The 14002-nt window shown below is 39.2% G+C and overlaps 2 protein-coding genes across 4 annotated transcripts; both read right to left on the reverse strand.

The window, feature by feature from the left end:
* Positions 1-125: 125 nt before the first annotated feature.
* LOC131771758 (protein FAM124A-like) lies at positions 126-8937 on the reverse strand. Of its 3 annotated transcripts, none has more exons than XM_059087617.2 (2): positions 8872-8937; positions 126-1911 (listed from the first exon to the last, which is right to left on the reverse strand). In XM_059087617.2, exon 2 carries the CDS (start codon positions 1893-1895, stop codon positions 831-833), a length of 1065 nt encoding a protein of 354 aa, XP_058943600.2. In that variant the 5' UTR covers positions 1896-1911; positions 8872-8937; the 3' UTR covers positions 126-830. The 3 variants fall into 3 exon arrangements, with proteins under 3 accessions (XP_058943600.2, XP_058943601.2, XP_058943599.2); XM_059087618.2 differs by lacking the exon at positions 8872-8937 and adding an exon at positions 7448-7597; XM_059087616.2 differs by lacking the exon at positions 8872-8937 and adding an exon at positions 3490-3762.
* A 1095-nt stretch (positions 8938-10032) lies between these two features.
* Positions 10033-13814, reverse strand: LOC131771767 (creatine kinase B-type). The gene is given in 9 exon segments (XM_066173150.1): positions 10033-10480; positions 10974-11043; positions 11638-11693; positions 11833-11930; positions 11933-12141; positions 12143-12230; positions 12355-12657; positions 12660-12709; positions 13497-13814. Coding segments are annotated over 9 exon segments (1239 nt in total). The 5' UTR covers positions 13712-13814; the 3' UTR covers positions 10033-10330.
* Positions 13815-14002: the final 188 nt, after the last annotated feature.

A 14002-nucleotide genomic window follows, 5' to 3' on the forward strand; every position in this document is an offset into this window, starting at 1 on the left:
CTTTGAAACTCTTCATGGTGGCCAATTTATGTTATCAACTCAGATGATAATACCAAATTACTTTGTTAGACTCTCCCAACGGCGCAGCACCATAGTTTCTTCAGAAACTTACCCCCTTTATTCATTTAGGATCAGTATCATTTTGTCACTATACTATCTACGATCGAATCAGCAAAGTTACGGCGCCTTAACAACCAATCAGATGGAACTGAACCGAAGACCAATCGCAGCTTGGTCAGACAAGTTTTCTCCGTTTGAGGCAGTTTGCTCACTTAATTTTAATTCATATCTAGTTACCAACTGACTCTTCTGGTATTCTTTGTTGTTCTGCGTTGTTCGTTTAATAACATCGTTAGTAATCACAATTCTATGAAACGAAACTTTCATCTCTTCCAGGGTAGAGATCGGTCATCATTTATAGCCTAAAAGGGGGACGGGAGGGATTTTGAAGGATTTTTATTGCGTCACAATAAAATTTATTTGATCCATCCATAACTCTCTTCAATCTTCTTACGATCTTCCCCCATTGATTGATTTTAGTATTATGGAAATGAATGTTAGTGTTTGAATTAAAAGGACACTTTGAACAATTTGGGTACAAGTTCCGCTACAAATTTATCACCAAACCTTTTAATGTGTTTTCCTTGATTCTTGCAAAATGGCTTCCATGCTGCTCGTTCGATGACAGCTGCGCTGGTCAGTTCTTAAGAGTTTTTATGTCAATGCAGCAAGCTGTTTTAATCATATGTTCGATCATTTTCATTGTCTTTGTTTTTTTTTTAGGTTTCTTATGCACTAAGTCTAAGTGTCTTCTGTTTTACTCTTGGCACCTAAAACGAAAAAGAATCTTTATCTTCGTCTTCATTTCTTGTCGTTACGCTTTCACAGCCACTTTCGCACGAGAAACTCGAACAGCTCGTGTCACTGCACATTTCCCACGACAAATCTTCACTGGCTGTCTCGCTCCACCGTCCGCTGTCGGACGCTTCTGTTGACTGTCCTGCAACACCCACCTCAAAAACATCATTCTCGTCACGTGACAGAAGAATCACGTTACCGTCAGGATCACGAGTCAGCCACGTGTTTTCCCCGTTTGGAGTCAGCACGAGTCGAAGTTTCTGTTTGACATATAGCACACTACGGATGTTGAATTTAAGCGCGCTGAGCCTTGATGCGTGGGGTTGCAGACATGGCGAATACTTCAAGGATAGTTTTATTTCAAGGCCCGGTTGAGAGTACAGATCAAAAGAGCAGAATCCTGGTTTACTTGCGCTAGTTTCACACCCTGTCAATATGCTATAAAATTCTTTCATTTTCTCAAAATTGTTCACGAAAATGTTAAACCTGAGTTGCTCGTTTCCATAATGCACCGAACAGACAGTCCACAGCGGAAGGTCTGGAGACGACCCGTAATAATCTTGGCGAGCGACAGTGCGCATATCCATAGGGTTGGCTAATTCAATCTTATGATGGAAGCCCCAAGGGGGAGACTGCAGGTAGCCTTTTGCAAATCCTGCGTTCAGCTGATACTTTGACTCCTCGCGCAAAAACAGCACAACGCTTAGTGATTGCGTGTTTAATTGTTCCTTAGCCAAATGACTCTCGTTACCTCTCCCTTTTGGGTCATCTTGTTCAAACCGCGTGATAAACGAATTTTTATCGCTTTCTTCGATGTGAAGCAGCTGAAATGTGGGATCAATCCATTGGAGTAAAGGACCGTAAAGAGACTTCAACTTCGGCACCTCATCTCGAGGGAGCCTTATTTCCAAGGTGCAAATGTAAGGGTCCCTTTCGCGCCAGTGAACTCGAGGCTCAGTAACACCGTGATCCTGTCTTTCATAAGTTTGTGCCACGTTGGGTTCACCTTCTACTTCATCTTCGTCATACCAAGGCATATTTGAGACTCTTAAACTGAAAACGAGAGAGAGAGCGCAAATAAATGCTGTGATTGAACCAAGCCTATAAGTTTTAGTGCATCTGAAAGTACGTTAACTTATAATTTATTTCTCACCTTCGAGAGAAATTTAAAAGCCCATGATCACGGTAACTTAAATAAAAACTTCAGGCCCCGACAAATTTTGAACCCAAACCTTTCAGATACCGGCTGATAATAAAAGTTGATAAAACCTAAGCCATGCACGAAGCCGTATACTGTTACCAGTTATCAACTACTCACCAAAGTGGAGGTGGCAAGTGGCGGATATTTGCCGAGTTGTGAAGCGGCGCGGTAAATATCCACCGCTTGTCACCGAGACTGTTGTGAATAGCTGTTTTAGCACATTCTAAAACACCGACTTAATATAGCACAAGAAGAAGATCTTATCTCTTTATTCATTCCGGCAATGATTACAATATTTTTAAGCGCAAATTCTGTGCGCGAGTTGCTCGGAGGTGGATAGCAAAAGATATTCGGAGTTTGAGTAGCCAATCAGAGTGCGCCTTCAACGTTATCCACTGTTTTACTATATGCTATCTATCTGCCAGCCTGCGTGTCTATGTATGAACATTTCAAAACCATGATACATTTAATATGTTAAATTTTAGTCCATACGAATATTGTGTGAATATCTTTTAATTGTTTTTACGAAGACCATTTCACTTATTTTTGTTCCACAGTTTTAAATGATTAAGTAATCTTAGCCTTTTATACAGTAAGGAGAGAAGTTCTTAACAATGAGAGTATTCTTATATTCAAGAAAAATTACGGTACAAAGAAGCCGCTTTCTCGTCTTTGCGTGAAGCTTTTACGCAATTAGAAACGAAATTACTTTCCCTGAATATTCCTCTCTCGCCATCAGCTATCTGACTAAAATTTTCAGGCTCCAAAGATTCTCGCGACCACAAATTAAATCCTCCATGTGCACGTGCGTACTTTTAAGCGCGTTCAGTTGAGGGAAAAAATTAAGGAAATTTCAACACGGAAAAAGAACAACAAAAAAACTTCATTTTCAAGATAGTATGAATACTTTGAAGACTAGATAAACACTAGCAACGCAATGACAAAATAAACGATAGGAGACGCTAAGAGTTGCAATACGCGAAAGGAAACTGTCAAACTTGAAGAAGAAGCCAACACAAATTTACGATAATTAATACCGAGACAAAGGAGGGCTTCACAGCAAACGAAAAAGAGGAATTTGACCTCCTTGCCTACTTTCTCTTTTAACTTGCTTAAGTCCAAAACTCCCATTGTTGTGGCCGGCGTCTCAGTTCTTTGTAAACAGTAATTAAGATCAATGTTTGTCTTTCGCTATCTCACCATTAAGTAAAATATTTCCTTGCGTGATTCTAGAATTAACAAAGAAACCTTCAATGGATCTTTCAAAAATAATGGATACAAGAGTTTCATCTTCAACGCGAGCAAGTCATAAACATCCTACGATTAGTGATTTTTTGAGAAATTTTGAAATGTTTAGCGCTGATGCAAAGGATAAAGCAAAATACCGTGAGATACTTGACTGAAGAACCTCTTGACATATGCACACTTACTTGAGCATTAACTTTCCTCAGTCTAAGCAAATTGGCGAGAAACTCCAAGAATTTTTCCCACATTGGTATATAACCAACATGAACCAAAGATCTCCTTGCCCTGAAGAAACTAATTATAACTGAACTGGTTGTCGATACAAGTAATCTCCTCAACCACTTGTCTACTGAGTACCTTCCAATTGGCACGAGTTGGAGATCGTAATTATAAGAGCAGAGCTCTCCATATCAAGTGGTGAAACAACAGTAATTCTAGAACGTTTCTTACCAATATACAACGAGATACTGTAACGTCGCCTCGTTTCTTCAAAGTGGATTTAGTATCCTTAACGACTCGATTAAAACGATCTCGTTTTATATGCTACACACTTGCCGGCAGTGCAAGCTTGCACGTGTGTCTGTTACTGTACGTGAAAAATCGTACTGTGTAAACAAAACCGGGACCTATTCGCCCATCAAACAAACAGGAAGTTTCAAATCTTGAGAATTATTATTTGAACAAGGAAAAAACCGGAAGTTCCAACCCTAACTTCGCCTAATATTCGAATAATAACAAAAGCTCCTTTTTCGAGCTTTTCACGAAATATTTCCTAACATGGATGGTATTTAGTTTAAGACGTCCGTAATCGATCACTGCCAAGTTTTAATTTCCCGTTCGTGTTCGCAAAAGATAATTTTCTCTCATTAATGCTTGTCTGTACCCAGGAGAGTATTAGCTAGCTGTTATTAAAAGCTGACGAAATAGAGATAAGACGAGGTATGACACTCGAAGCCGCTCCATCTGAAGAAAGCTTAGATAACTCCGTTGAAAAAACGTGATATGCCACACTCAACCTACAGATAGTGTGACTTTCTTACCGAAAACCGAACGTAGCAGTATGTTATACAACTGCAATCTCAAAGGCACCGAGATCCTCTAATTCTTATTTAGCATTTTCAGAAGGCAGTTTTGACTCTCTGAGAGTAGATGTTGCTTACTTTACAGTCGGAAATTTTGCAAGCCAGGGCATAATCCACCAAGAATTTGCATAAGCAGCCGATAGACACTGCCTTAAAACGTGTCAATCTTCGGAACCGTTGATAACCATTAATTACAACTTAACTCCCCATAGTTCGCATTTAAAGGGTGGTTAGAGAGAGATTTTGAGAGTATACAAGACGGCCACAGGGTCTTGCCTGAGATCTTGGCCATATTTGGAGACTCGTGACACACGAGTGCGAATGTTTAATCCCAGCAGTTTAAGTAAACAATTTTTGAAATTAAGAAAAAAAAAGGGTTAAACCGACGGCTTTACAAAGACAGAGTTTGAACACCCTCAAGTGGATTGGAACCTAAGAACTTCCGATTGACGCCCGGTAGTTTGCATCGCTGACAACTGATCGTGGACCACCGCAAGCTAGACCTCTGTACCAAGTTCATAGCTGACATGAATTCTGTATACCCCTACAACAGGTAATGTCGAAATCGTTGCGTGTATAAATACCTTTTTTATATGGATAAACGAGTGCGACTGTTCCTTCAGTGGTCGAGAATGCGGTTTCCTTGTGTCAGGTAACACATCCGCTATGAAACACAGGAATGACGCGACTCGTCATCCCTCAAGTGAACTCTCCAGATCAGTATAAATTGAGTTTAGTCCTTTTTTCGTAAACATGGTGTTTCATCGATCACTCATTAAATTTCGCGAAACAAATGAAAAATAACGGTGGTGGAAACTTTAAGGGGGTCTGAGGTCTCAGTAGTCTCGGTTCTGCCTCACAAAGAGGAATCAGAGTTCATCACTCTTGATACTAAGTAAAAACAGCAGTTCCCCAAATTCAGAGAGGACTTACAAAACATAGTTGAAAGTGAAATACTGCTTACCCAAAACGCTTTCGACAGGAGACTCTAAACTAGGTTTGTAGCAGGTTTTCAACTTGCCGTAATCCAGTTGTCATTCTGTTCATTCAATCCAAGCGTAACCATCACTGACCAAAGTCAACCCAGTTTTGGAGAGGACTTTGGCATTGCATTTTGTATTGAACACTTTTTCTTGCGCTATTTTGGTAATTTGAATCTCGAATTACGGTATTACTAAATTCTCCGAACCTGCTGGATGCCGTTTTAGTTTTAGCATTTTGGAGTGTGCTAAAATTTATCCGCCAAGTCCTCCGCCGTTTTTCAAGTCTTCTCCAGTTTCCAATTGTTTCAGAAACAGGCTGAAATCGAAAATTACCTAACAAATTCTTCCGTGTTATCTGCTCTAAACGTAACAAACAGAGTAGTAGTTTCGGCATGACATCGATTTTTGACTCGGTATTGAAGTGTTGCGGTATTTTAGCACTTTTTTTTTTTTGCAATATTGTGGTAATTGCCGAATTTTTTGCGATATTGCGGTGTTCGGAACCCTATAATACCCCCCTTTTTGGAGTCAACAGTGTTGAAAATTGAGCTTGATTTCAGTTAGTCTCCCGCTGTTGGCATAGCTTCTCTTCGTGCGAGCCGTGTGCATGTTGGTCTTGTTGCAAAATGATCGAAGATGAGCTCGAATTTGTCATGAAATTCATAATTTTTGAAGCGCTTTTTCAACAGTACCTAAGAACTTTTAACAAAATTCAAATCGAAGACAATTTGGAGGCACAGAAGTCTGGTTAACTTTCGATCGCCTCATGACCCTTCGTAATAACAAAACGAAAACAAAACTTTGCCCTACTTGATTAATATAAACGTTGTAGAGAGGTTAAGAAGTTACTAAAATTAAAAAGACAGCTTTACCTCTCTGTCCTTTACCGTTTTAAATTAATCCAGCGTGTTCGCATTTTTGTTCCCTTCTGTTATCGATAACATCGCTCAGGAAAGTTTGTGGCCTAATTTGAATTGTAAAACTACATTTATCGCATTGCAACTATCCAGAATGTTGAGACAATAAACAAAATTGAATGAAGTAAATGCAAAACAAACAATAATAGATATTTCGACATCAAGATAGAATTTTTAGCTTCATTGTTCCTAAACCCAAAAAGGCGTCTTTGTTAATTCTTCCGATACCAAGTTACCTCTGTTACAAGGATAATTTTTGCGAGATAGTTTTCTGATTATACAAACGCGGTAGCAGCTTAAAATTTTATTCGGTATCGAGGTTAAACGTTTTAATTTGCCGACTTGATAATAAATGGATTGGTTAATTTTTAACTTTTCATTATTTATCCCCTGGGGAGAGGGGTCGGAAGTTTTGGTTGAATCAAATTAAAATTTACCTGCAGGTAAACTGATCCCCTCTCAGTTCCCCTATGAACCTTGTGATCCCCCACAAAATCCTCTAAGCCCCCCTCCCTCCCTCCCCCCGCTCCTTCTTACGACTCGAAAAATTTAGATCTGTCCTCGAAATCTCATTTTAAGCATCTATTCAGCTTCAAAATTCACAGTCTAAGCAAGCTGTTATCTATAAAACTAAGTTCCGTGAGTATTTCCGTTGAAGAATTCTTCAACTATGTCAAATAGCCAAGGAATGACATTTGCTTCTCAATAAGTCAACTTCTTGGTAAGCATAATAGAATTACCACAAAAAAAAAGCTTGAGACACGAGTTTCAAGAATATTAGAATACTTAATTCGAAGGAAGGTCAGAACTAAGAATCCTCGATTTCCTGGTCTTGTAGTTAAGAATTGAACTTGTAAATGCTTTCTTTGCATAAATGGTCAATCACTGATTTTTCTTACTAGTTGGCGCCTAGAGAACATAAAAATCCCTTGTTGGTGCTGATGATGTTTGGATGATGTTCAAAAACTTTGTCTGTGACGACAATACGCGTCTTAACCGATTCTATGATTTTTACAAGGTTTTCATTTTTTTTGTTGCTAGATCAACCTGCATGTTGAATCTAAGAATGACCACAAAAAATCGGAATTTGCAAATGTTCTGTCAGATGAGCTTATGCTTTACAAGCGTGGGAACGTGTGTATTCTTGAAGACTCCACTCACCGCTTTCTTCTAGAAGCAAATCAAAGGCATTGACTCGCACTGCCCTTTGTTGCACAGGTGTTTATGTTTCATCCTAGAATCTCTTCTCGTTTTGCATCATCATGATAACATCCATCATGACAACATCCTACAGAATTTGCTTTGGACGATTGTGATAGTTATGTTATACTGACAATCAACAACAGTATAGTTATACTGAAAACAATACTTACTCATGCCAGACTGGATGACAAGTTCAAGTGTAATTCAAGTTGTGATCAGAAAAATGAAAATCCCTACGGAATTTGTCAGCCTTCCGTAAAAAAAAAGAAAAAAACCGTGGTAATCTTTGCGATAAAACGAGAGGTCTGTCGATACTACTTGTCAGGGCAGATTTTTTTGCAAATGAAAGCCTCTCTCGACTTCTATTGCAGAGCAATGCCACTTTCCCACTCTTCCCATCAGATTATATAACGATGTTCTAAACGAGTAAGGGACTTCAGTGCTACGTACCGATATCTAGAATCGACCGGGTTCAATTGCGTTCCGTAGTGAACCTCAACGCACGAACAAGCAATCGGGCTTATTCAGGATCTTGTTTGTGAAATTTAACCGTCATCAGACAAATTAGAAGCTTACGGTGAGACTTTGAAAATCTCTCTCTTTAAAAAAAAAAAAAGGAATCAGTTTAATAAATGCGGATTGTATAGATGCCTATTCCAACATTCATACAAAATTCATGGTAATTAAGCGTTTTTGAGAGGTTTTCTGTGTCCTTTGCGTTGCAACCGATAGCACTTACATATAGAAAAAGTGTTCGTGTATAAGAAATCTTTCCAAGTTTACGACTCCTCCAAAAAAAGGCTGATAACAGAAAGATATGTTTCAGCCCATGCGTCTTAACCGGATTTAAAGTTTAAAGCAAACAATTCAATCTAAACTGATCAGTATCCCTCCTTCCACTCCTTCCTTTCCTAATCCGAGTGGTTCTGTCTTTTTGGCAAATACAGGTCTTTCAGTTGAATGAGGAGGGGAGAGAAACTACGAGTAAATTTGACCAACGCTATTAACTAAGTGCGGGAAATTCAGCTTCACATTTTGAACAGTCATAACAGAAAAATAGATCCCTCTTATTACAGCATAGAAACAAGGAGGTCGTAAGGCAAAGAACGAAACTGCTAGAAGTTCTTGTCTTTTTAAGTAGTTTGTGTCCTTACTAGAATTAATAAGGCCGCACTTGGCAATGAGGATTATGCAAGAGGAAATAGATGTTATCAAGAAGGCCATTTTCAATTATTTTTTTTTGTGTGGCAGATGTCAGCTAAGATCAGCAAAACCAAAACAGCAAAAGTTTTCAATTCATGAACACAAATTTAAATTGTTGTTACTTACTCAAAACGTGAAATAATTGTAGTTCTGTGAAAAAACATCCTAATTTTCGTTACCTGAAATCGAGCACTTTTCTTTCTCCGTTCCCGTCCACGCGCCGAGGTGTTTGAAAAACTCTTCCAGAAAATGTCAGAACGAAAATGCAATATATTTAGGTTTCGTGATTAATAACTAAGTCCTCCTCAGCTGACAGTTACCATTGTACCCTCCAAGCCCGCAATTTTGTGAGGTTTTCATGTACAATGACAACTAATCTCTGAATTATTAGCCAGCGTCGGAAGACATGATTCCTAAATCAACAAAATGCATAATGTCCTCATTTTCCCGAAAGACTTAATGCGTGCAACATTTCGTGAATTTCATTTAGGATTAAGGTTTGTGTAAAGAATAATCTCATTGGATTCGAACAGGTAAATAAATAAGTTATGTCACGATCCATATGTTTACATTTGGCGGAACTTACTTCAAAAGCAATGACAGAAAATGCCTGAAATGAAATCCAATTCAATTACACTTGTGAGCCACTTAGCATTAAATGACTCCCTTGAAGTTTAACAAACAAAACCGGTATTTTAAGCAATGTCTTCTTTGGGCAGTGATTTTAGACGATCAAATATGACCCCGGTCAACAAAATTCCTAATAAATGTTTTTTTTTTCCAGTGAAAGTATCCCAGTGTCAGTTATAAACCCTTCTCCAGACACTGGACACAAAAATTATCGTTCAGGTAAAAAGAAGATGCTTTATAAAGCAAGTTTGTTAAGCAGTAACTAAACCCAAAAGGGCGTCGTCGTGATCTTGAATAGAAGATAAACTTAAGAAAAAGCACCTACAGATATGCGCATTTCAAACGAATTTTTAACGTGTTACAGCTGTTTGACCGCTGTCTTCATTCGAAGACAATTTTTGAAAGGCCGATGTACTCCTTAGGATCTCAAACGCGGTAAACAACAAACTTTCTTTTATGGTTTTTGGAGTTAACATCTCCTTTCAGTACCTTCCTCAGAAGGCGGCAACATGTTTTTAAGACCTCGACTGCCTTTACTTGTTTTAAAATCAATTGGATCCTTCATCGTCTTCCATTCCGCCGTCCAACTCTGAACCGTTTAAGTCAGTTTTGGCTACTAGACGAGGGAGGTTAGGGTCAGGCCAAGCGATTAACAAAATTTACCAATGCAGACGCAGACTTGAATAAAATATTCTTTATTTGACCTTATTTTGTAAAACTGTACTTAAATGAATGACCAAAGCATTTCTTTTTCTCCAAAGCAAATTGATACCCTGATCCAGAGTGAAAAGTTATTTATACTGTACGTACATTGTGTAATTGTAACCGTGAAAGGTCCGGGTACGAGACCACTGCTACACCATTTGATAAATTCAGAGCACGCAAAAGTCTTTCCTCGAGTAAATCGAGTAAATTTCACAATAGGACACAGAAGGTGAAGCTTGATACAAAACAGTCTATAACGGTTCGGTTGTCGTCTATATATTTTATACAAAGCATTTAGATTATTTAGGATTCCAAAGTGTCAAATCTGATTGATTTTCCCACAGGAACCGGGGGGAGGGGTAAAGCATCTTCAATATCCGGTCCTTGTTCAAGCATGCGCTCTAGCTCTATAAGCGCGTTTAACTGCATCACATAATGCCGGATAGAATTCACCTAAGAAGAGAGAAAAGATTGTTGAGAGGATGGCCAACTCTTAATTATTTATGGCTCTTGGTCAGCAAATAGATGGTGAAAGAGGACAAGGAATACTACTGCGTTGGGACAACAAATAGTCAGTAGGTATGATTTTCCTTCAAGTATTATTACCCGTTCTACTGAACAGGACTGATGTTTGCAAATAGTAACCGAGCGGGACCTAGGAGAAAACGGGTCAAAGATGATCGTTTCCAGGCTCATTCGGAGCAAAAATACAGCCTTGCGAAAGAGATTTCCTTTGACGCCTGAATCTTTTATCAGGCTTTACTCTGTGCCGTTGATTAATTTCTTAATTGTTCCTAACCTACGTTTAACACCCAAGATTCGGAAACATTTAAGTCACTTTGAGTTTATTTATTTATTTATTTGAGTTTAACCTCTTGCGTAAGCCGACTTTCTTATGATTATTATCGAAGGGGATCGATCAAACATTACTGTGACATGAACTTACTTCAGACACACCCAGAGTTTGAGTGTTATGAAGATACCTTATTCCAGCCAACATTTCTCCTTTCGAAAGGCTGTGAAAATAAAAGAAGGGATTCACCTATGATTGGCCCAAAACGCAGTAAGGTGCTAAAGAAATATAAAATTGTCGGTGGTAGAAATCTTAAAATAGCTACAGAGGAATGTTTGTACGTAATTTTCTTGCTGCAATCTAGTTGTTAGGCTTAAGAGGTCACTCTTGCCTTGGAGACCGCGTGTAACCTGGAACCGGACCAGGAGAGAAATTACGATCTCTAAGGTGCAAGAGCGAGAGAGAGAGAGAGAGAGCTAAGGAAATTTCTCGGAAAAACTGGGATTTTTCGCTGTAATTCTGTTACTTTTTGTAATAGAATTAAAGGAACTACGAACTAAGCTCAACTGTTCGACTAATGGATTAAGAACAATTGAAATCTTCCCCCAATTAAAAATTTCTTCAGATTGATTGTTTTTCATGAGCGTTGTCGTAATTTTCCCGAGTGAGCCTGTGAAAGTTAATGACGGGCACTCTGTCTACGAATGCTACAAATATAGAGGGCCTCCCTCTAAGATAGAGTCCAGACCCCTCCGAGTTCATAATGGTACTCAGTTACGACTGAGACCTAAAAGAAATAATGCCTTTCCCCTACTTACCAGTCCTCTTCTTTTCTAATTTGTAGGCTTTTAGTATCCATCGAAGTCTTGAATCCTTCGATAGGAGATTTAAAAGAAGATACATAGTAAGTCAAAATCTTCTTTGTAAACCAAAAAGCCAGTCCGACTGATCGAAAATATAATTCCTGCTTAAGCAAAATGTGAGAAGTCAAAAGTCGCTGCATCTGACTTACCGTGGATAAGTGATGCAGTTTAACGCAAACTCTGACTTCGAGTGCAGTACCGAGATGGATTGGGTCCGACACTATGTAACCGAGGTGATCGTCCCAATGAACTCTTCCCCAGACTTCTTTAGCTCTCGTTCAAACGCGGCCAGGCCTCGAACCAACTTATCGAACACCGCTTGAAGGTTCCCTCCTATATCAAAGCACCTAAACTGCAGGTGATCGTCTTGATTTACGAACACAAAAAAGGTGCAGTCCTTATTACAAAAGACACCACGTGACTCAGGCCAGTCTCGGGCACGCCCTGAGCACGTATTACTGTGACATGGGATGCGATGGCAGATTGAGAGAACCTCGCTTTGAGTCTGAAAATTCGGCAAGTGGCTTGTACTCACCATCAAATTCACCTACAAAAAAAAGAAAAATCGAAGGTTTCAGTCTAAGACGCCACAATTTCTTGTCATTCTTTTCTAAGGTTTTTAGGTTTCTAGGGAACCCACTGTGAGTGTCCTTCACCTCACCCCCACTCACCTCCCAGTCGCATGAGTACCGCGTAAATAAGGTCCTCAAGGATCCTTCTTGTGCTGCGGGGACACCCTGCCGGCAAAGCATAACCCCGTAGGGAGCGTCGAGCGTGCAGCCTGATAGACAGCACATAATCACTGTCCAGTTGTCCTTCGTCGATCTTATGACTGTCCATATCCCTTGGATGAAGATTCCTTTTTTTATGTCCATGGTACTCTTCGATTATAGCATCAAACAATGGTGCAAACACCTCGTATGAATGGCTGTCTCCCGCTATTATCCCGGATGCTCGTTGCCATGGAACCCCAAATTGTCCACACCGACTTGAATAGCTTTGTCTAAAGTGAAACCGAAGAGTTTTCTTTGTGTCTGTTAAAACAATCAAAGTGAACAATGATAGACGATATAATTATTTTCCGCTATTCGATGTTATTTTTGTACTTTCTAAAACTGAGCTCTATAGCATGCTTAATGCTTAAGAGCTCAGATTTTGAACCATAAAATTAAAGGTCTCACCGGGATGATGGCTTTTATGGTCAACAGTTAAAAACTTTGGCCATTTCACAGCTAGTGTCAACCCCATTGACACCCTCTTAATTCAATAACGCAAATTATTGTCTTGTTTCTTCTTAAATGAAATATATCTTAATTAAATTATTTTCTTTTTATATAAATTTAGATTAAAACTTCCGCAAAGGACGAGAAGTGGGAAGAAACGGAAGAATTTCAGTTTTCAATGAAATCAATCAGGACGAAAGACGAAGGGCTGACGCTCAACTTAGTTGATAAAACCAAATCATCTTGCAATATCCCCTATCGACGAAGCACCATAGTTTCTTTTAAAATTTACCTCTTTTATACCCGTGAGGAAACAAATCTTCATAGTTTCATATTCCTTTAAACAACTACCACTTCTCAGTTCCAATATTGTTAAATTGTTGTTTCCGTTTGTCATATACCAGTTATGAGAATCTAACGCGTTATTTTTACAAAAACAATTTTCTTCACTATAGTCACTTCTCAGCCTTGCGATGTTTCGATTTCTTTAGTTGGAATTTCACATTAACGTTGTTAAATTGACCTTCCGGCCTAAACTTTAGGGTAAGTTCACGCCACTTTTCAGTCTCTGGTATACAAGCTTACCTAACGACTCATACAAGTCTGGCGTGAGATGATTCGCCATTATGTTGTTGTGCAGGCGCAAATCAGGGAAATTTCCACGCGGAGGATATCTTTCATAACCGTGCTGTTTCCTGTCCCACGGTTTTTCACTGAAATACATCATGTGTACTTCCCGCGTAACATACACCCCGCAGCCCAAAGCTACGAGCCCGAGAAATCGACTGTTCGATAGAAAATCCATTCCTTTCCTTTCACTGTTTCATTGTGGAAGTCCTAGTAGTTTACGTTTTTGATATTTGTGCTTTGATTACTTCATTATCGCTTCAGACAATTCAATTAATACAACGTCATTTATACTGTCCAATTAGCGCTTGGATCGAACGCAGTGACGTGCGCCTCACCGGCCGTGACTCAGATCGCATCAGGGAAAAAGGGGGATTATAATACACACAGTAGATATGAGTGGTGGAATAACGTTACAAAAGTGGCAAAGGTCTTCGCATCTGTCACTGCAACGACGCTACAACAGATC

The sequence above is a fragment of the Pocillopora verrucosa genome, chromosome 10 (assembly GCF_036669915.1).
Source record: "Pocillopora verrucosa isolate sample1 chromosome 10, ASM3666991v2, whole genome shotgun sequence".
NCBI lineage: Eukaryota > Metazoa > Cnidaria > Anthozoa > Scleractinia > Pocilloporidae > Pocillopora > Pocillopora verrucosa.